We start from the raw sequence: 6,491 nt of genomic DNA, 5'->3' as shown, positions 1-6,491 counted from the left end.
TAAATCTTAGTGTTTTCTTCAATTTCTTGACTTTTATACATTTTTGTGATGTTTAAGGACTGTAAAATAGTAATAAACAGTTAAGAATTTATTTTTACTTTTGTATTTGATGGAAAACGTGTTTTAAAGACGATTTTTTGATTTATCATTTTGAATGATAAATTTTAGTTGAATGTGGTGATGAATGTTGTGATGAATGTTGTGTTGAATGTGGTGCCCAATGTGGTGCCAATTTCACGGTAGTATATATGTATCGCATCCATTTTCTGGCATATACAACCACAGATATGTGTATCGCATCCATTTTCTGGCATATACAGATAAGGACTTGTAGTACGTATTCCATGTATGGGTATATATTGCACAATCCATAAGAGCAAATACACGACGGAAAGCGCAAATACATGACGATAAAGAGCAAATACACGACGTTAGCAACAACAAAAAGTCAAAATGGCTGCTCGAGGGAGTCATTCGATTTCTGAGCGACATCCATCTGTGTACTGTGATAATGAAACTTGTAGTCCTCTGATTGTACGTTGTGGTCGAAATGACTGTGGCGCTGAAAAATGCAATGGAGAGATGTATCATTGTCCTTTGTGTCCTCCTGAAAAATTTTCAAAAGAAATTCCATCAAGAGTAAAAGAACACTTTAAAAGCGTCCACTGGGAAAACAGGATTCATGAATTTGAAGGTAAAATGTGCTTATTTCTGCGTAGGTTTAATACATAACCCACGTCAATGAGCGAAACGCACAAAGAACTTTGGATTAAATCACAAGTATTGATTAAATCATGAAGAATTTAGGTAATTTTAATAAATAATTTGAGAAATTGGGTTTAAACTTATAAAATATTTAGTTTTCTAAACTGCATCATCACAGCTGAAGATACGTACTCTCAATTATAAATGAAACCACATGCTTTTAACAGAAACTAACTTTGTGCTGTGCTATTTCCCTAAAATAGAAAAGCATTATTAACCTATCTTATATTTATTGAATATCATTTGATTGTATGCTCATCTAGTTAATATTGTATTCGTCTCACTATATATCCATAATATCCTATCATTTCCATATTCTTTCTTTACTATTTCTTGTTTTTTTTATGTAAGGTTTTGACATTCTGAGGTGTAAGCTGTCATGTACTTTTGCATCCAAACGACATGGCTCAGATGTCAAGCATTTCAAAGATGTTTCGCACTATCACTGTTTTGGATGTAATTCTGGATTCAAGCATCGCAATGAAGCAATTCGACATATAAGAAGTGCACATGATTTACAGCTTTCTGTTGTAGAGTTTGGTTCAGGGAAACAACAACAATGCTCTCAAAGTCAACTTTCTCTACATAAAGTAACCATTTGAGCAGCAAATGCATCAAACTCAGTTCCCTCAAGTTCAGCAGCATCAGCTGGAGCACCAAGTGACCACTCAGCATCTCACACAGCTGCAAACGCAGCAACAACAAGAGCAATTTCTACATATGCGGCTATCTGAGGAAACACACCAACAAAGCAGCACAAACATAGAAATGTCTGAGGTTCAACAATATCAGGAGTTTTCTTACATGCCTGCTCAGTCTCGTTCAATGCGACAACAACCGCCCAGAGTTAAATGTCCTTTCCCAGACTGTAAACGAGAATTTCATCCAAATTCCCTTTCAAGCTACATAAAGACCAAACATGCTGCTGATAAAAGAAAGAAAATATCTTCAATGAGGTACTTGAATGGAATATGTGTTGACTCGACAAATGGGGTTTATCTTGTGAGGAAACAACTTAGTGGAACAGATCATCCCATTCATTGTCAATTTAAAACCACAAACTCTCCTTCTATTGCATGTAGTGTTGATACATGTCGTCAACTTAGCGAAACTGCTTCAAGAAGTGGTCAAGCAAATTTTCTTTGTGATCATGTGCAGTCTACATATTTTATTGGGACGTCAACTGTTGTTGATCATTTAAGAGAAGATTCTCTTGATTATATAGTGAACACTTTGAAATGGTTGAAATTTGAACGGAGGTCTGAATGTCTGCAGTGGCAGAAACAAGCTAATGACAAGAATACCCCACTTGTTGTTCAGATGCCTGTCACACCTGATTCCTCCAATCGTTTCTTTCATTTTTCTGTGTTTGCAAATGTTAAACGGGATCATTACTGGTCATTTTGCAAACGAGTAATTGTATCATATGACAATGAAACTTCATCATTTCATTGCAAATGCTGCCCATCTCGTCGTTCCTGCATGCATAAATGCATTGTTAAGTGGGCAATTGGACAGTGGCATCCCTCTGTTGTTGGCACCACCCACCAATTGATGATGAAATTGGTGAAGATTTAAGTTTACCAGAACCAGAAGATAATGCTGTTGAAGACGTTCTACTTGAAAATCAAAATCAAATTTCCCTATCTGGCAGCTTTTTATCCTCCTTCTGGAGATGTGGCTGCAAAGTTTGTTGAATACCTGTTTGCTGAAAAGAAAATCCCTTCACACCTTCCTTTGACATTAACTGTGGAAAAGGAACAATTTGCTAAAAGGTAACTGTTTATTTAAATCGAACAAAGCAACCTTTTATTATTGCATTGTCTTCACTCCAACGAAAATATTCTCCAACGGTTTAGTTCCTTATTGAAAATGACATTCTTTCCATTAACTAAAACAGCAAAAAGATTTATTGTTTGTATTGACATTGTCTTGTCTCCTAGTTACCTTCCTGTAGAAACCATCTGTTTTATTGTAAATCACCACTAACTGAGCCACACTGTGTAACAAGAAATGCAAAGTTGGTAACTATGAAAGGGATTATTGAAGGTTTGTCATTAATATGAAACAGCGTGTATATATCATCGATTTAAATCTCGAACTTTAGATAAGACATTGAGTTGAAGATAAACCCAAAATGTACAGTTACACATTTTATGGATTGTTTTGTATAGTTACCAGAGTGCTCAAACCTATAACGGTGAGCTTTGCATAGGGCGAAAGCGTTGAACGTGTCATATGGACTCTCTACGTAGTCTGTGGAAAATGCTCAAACTATGCATGAGCAGAAAGCGTATTATACAATGTATACATATATGTGTGTGTATCTTTTCTTTGTTCTTCCAGGAATTTCGCTGTTTGCAAAGTTTTGTGTCGAGTGCAAGATACCGTACAGATACCAGGAGTATTCAGCTGGTGTTCACAATTTTAATGACAACTGGCTTTTAAGTTTGGGAATATGTGATATGATCAGAAAACATCTTCAGGTATGTTATTTTTAAAGCATTTAAGAACCACTTGTCACTATTCCTTCCTCTCTTTTCTCTTGATGTAAATTTTTTAACTGGGTGATGGCCTTAACCAAACTGTGCATCATCCATATTGTACCACCCACTCCCAATTTTTGCATGTTGATAGTTAAGAAAAACAAGGAAGGGATATTAATAACCAGGTATGCATGCTATAAATGAGCATGTATTGTATGAAAAATATAGGTTCACAACGCTGTCAGTCGCACTGTTGAGGCAATTGAAAACTGGCTGCAGTTGCGACCATTTCAGTTACCACGTGGTCAAATGATGAACGCGTATCTTCACTTTGAAGCTCTCTCAGATCATGACTATGGGTTTTCTTGTGTTTTGTGTGGACACTTTCCTCCCTGTTAACTCTAGATGTAGACAAGAAAGGAATCTTTGAACTAGCGGGTAAATTTGACTGATAATTTGGCAAACTTTTTTTATGAGTGGTTTTTGTTACATACTTTTACATTGTCATTTTTTAGGTTTGTTGACTTGAATTTTGATTTTGTTAACTTGTATTCATTTGCATTGTAGTTAGTGAACTTCAGTTGCCAGACCCCGAATCCGATGCTCCTGCAGATGAAGTGGACGCTGAAAAGTACTGGCAACAAGTGAACTGTGGGATCTTATACAGAGGATCTTATACGTACGTGCTACAATGTTTATGTACTCACTGCACGTGAAAGTTTAACGTTTTTTCTTACATAATTTATTTTTTGGTTTATTTTTGTTTACAAATCCGGTTTATTTTTGTTTACAAATCCTTATGATTGATTTGTTTGATGTGCACGTAGCGTATACACCATCTGGTGTGTTTGAATTATGATAATGCTTGTAGTTTTTCAATTGTTTGTAGGTACTGAAAAAACCCTTTAGAAATCAAGCCTTCATATAAGTTTTGGGCCCCATATATTGGCCCAAAATGCAGAAGAGGAAGGAAACTTTTTTAATACCGAATACATGAAAGCGTATCATAAACAAAACCTAACATCAGCTGGGGCTACATCTGATGAATGTTCAATTGAAAAGCTCATGGATTTGTTCTGTGAAGGAAAAGTGCGTATTGCTATTAATTATTAGGCTGTGTAGAAACTTTTGGGATGAGTTGGTTTACATAAAAGTCATTCTCTGTGTACTTTTAGGTACCTGTTATAAGAGAAATGGCCAGAAGTTTAAATGTGAGCGACAAGGGGTCGAAACTTGATATAATTAACCGTATAAAATCTGTTTTGAATATCGAAGAAACGTTTCTTAAACTTTTCTCAAAGATGTGGGTGGTTCAGGTAAGGTTAACTTGAAATTGTTTCACAAAGACGACGATTTTCGTAAAGCATTATGTATTGTGCTTCTTACCTTTATTCCTACCTACATACGTTTTATACATTAATCTTTTGTGGATATTGGTGTGTTAGCTTACAAAAATTCATCAAATGGTTTCCTTTTCGGGCAAAAGGTTCAGGTTCAATTCCTGTCTGATGACGTATGTGAGTTAGATATAACAAAAACATCATAGTTTTGTACTTTTATGTGTTAAATTTGTTGATATATTGAGTGCACATTGTGTGAGAAGACAGCAAACTTAGCAAATTCATTATTATAATTTCAAATGGATAAATAATTTTTATTTTGGCACAGGCGGTTGGTTGGGAATGACGTGTCCACATGGAGTATGCTATGGTCTGAAATGGCTATTGCGACAAGAAGGACCACGAGATCATGTGGACATGCTTATGAATCTCGCTGCTGTTCCGAATGTTACCATATTGGATATGGCAAACATGATTGTAGCTCATGCAAGGAACAGAGGATACGACGTTTTTCATCCATTCCAAGGTCGTGTTGCTGAATATAGCCTGGAAAATATCAGACGAGCTAATAGTGGTGAGCTAGAGATAGACTGGCCTTGGTTTCCAAACGGAGAAAGATGCGACTTGTCAACTGTCGTACAAAGGTCGGATGGTGAGCAGCTTCTGTGTAATCCCTCAACTAGATCTTCTGATCATTACTGCCTGTTTGATCAATTTCACGAGAAAAATTCCACGAACCCAGCCGATTGCTTGCGAAGAGTGTCTTGCGTTAACCAACTTGCCGGGAAGATCAATTCAGAAACTGCTGAACAACTCAACAACAGACGAAACCGTGATAATTACTTCACAACATCTTTGACAGCTCACAATTCCGTCTTCATGGAGCGATTGGCAACTCATTTTAGTAATGAGAAATTAAACCAACGTATCATAAATACTCATCGCAAGCAGGTAAGTGAGTGTTTTATTCTTTATTTTTAATGGAGTCTAAGTGATGTTGCCTTTTCCAGTTGCCGGAATAATCTTTTAAAATGTATGAAATCTTCTGTCTCTTCACAGTTTGGAATGGCTATGAGTTTTAACTCCTTCGGTCAACTTATAAGTAGAAATGAAGATGATGGGACCGAGCAGGCATCACAACCAAAACGCGTCCGTTTGTCGACTGAAAGTCTTTCAACAGCTAACAGACCTGCCACAAGTAGCACTGGAACACTAAATGATGCTTGTGATGAGTTGACACACGTTGCTGAGAAAATGAATCCCTCAGCTACAAGCAGCTACGACCTTGTTATAGACTAGTTGTGACCTCGTCAGTCGTCATCAAAGCTTAAGTGATATTTGACATAAAGGAAGCTCAATTTCTGTTTGGTTGTTCACAGCTTGGCAAAGAACATTGTAACAAGTCGAATTCCAAAGTCGAATTCCATTACCATCTGTAGATCTAATTTCAATATATATACTTATTCATATAGAACTGATGTCCAATGCCTGAACACTAAATTCAAATTTCTTTCAAGCATTTCATCAAATTTTCTCAAATTCTTATATAATTCATAAAACTTCTAATCATACCTAATGTGAAAATTTTATGTAAAATAAAGACGTCCTTCGATGTGAACTGATATCCTTATACTATATTATATACTATATATAGTATATATACATACGTATAGATAGCCAATGCCTAAATAGAATCTTAAGTTCTTTGAAGCATTTCATCAAATTTTCTCAAATTCTTATATAATTCATAAAACTTCTAATCATACCTAATGTGAAAATTTTATGTAAAATAAAGACGTCCTTCGATGTGAACTGATATCCTTATACTATATTATATACTATATATAGTATACATACGTATAGATAGCCAATGCCTAAATAGAATCTTAAGTTCTTTGAA

General features: G+C 35.7%; 2 protein-coding genes and 1 long non-coding RNA gene across 3 annotated transcripts; all 3 read left to right on the top strand.

The window, feature by feature from the left end:
• The first annotated feature begins 274 nt into the window (after window positions 1-274).
• Window positions 275-2,392, top strand: LOC124452542 (TRMT1-like protein). The gene is made up of 2 exons (XM_047003101.1): window positions 275-694; window positions 1,117-2,392. Exons 1-2 carry the CDS (start codon window positions 454-456, stop codon window positions 1,365-1,367), a joined length of 492 nt encoding a protein of 163 aa, XP_046859057.1. The 5' UTR covers window positions 275-453; the 3' UTR covers window positions 1,368-2,392.
• Window positions 2,393-3,641: 1,249 nt separating this feature from the next.
• LOC124452543 lies at window positions 3,642-4,225 on the top strand. The gene is made up of 3 exons (XR_006950796.1): window positions 3,642-3,689; window positions 3,819-3,930; window positions 4,141-4,225. It is a non-coding gene; the product is annotated as an uncharacterized LOC124452543 (long non-coding RNA).
• A 337-nt stretch (window positions 4,226-4,562) lies between these two features.
• On the top strand, window positions 4,563-6,491 carry LOC124452541. The gene is made up of 3 exons (XM_047003100.1): window positions 4,563-4,567; window positions 4,920-5,542; window positions 5,651-6,491. The coding sequence occupies exons 2-3, from the start codon at window positions 4,934-4,936 to the stop codon at window positions 5,888-5,890; spliced, it is 849 nt and encodes a 282-aa protein (XP_046859056.1). The 5' UTR covers window positions 4,563-4,567; window positions 4,920-4,933; the 3' UTR covers window positions 5,891-6,491.

The sequence above is a fragment of the Xenia sp. Carnegie-2017 genome, unplaced genomic scaffold, assembly GCF_021976095.1.
Source record: "Xenia sp. Carnegie-2017 unplaced genomic scaffold, XeniaSp_v1 HiC_scaffold_25, whole genome shotgun sequence".
NCBI classification, from domain to species: Eukaryota; Metazoa; Cnidaria; class Anthozoa; order Malacalcyonacea; family Xeniidae; genus Xenia; species Xenia sp. Carnegie-2017.
This window is presented reverse-complemented; position numbering and strand designations above follow the sequence as displayed.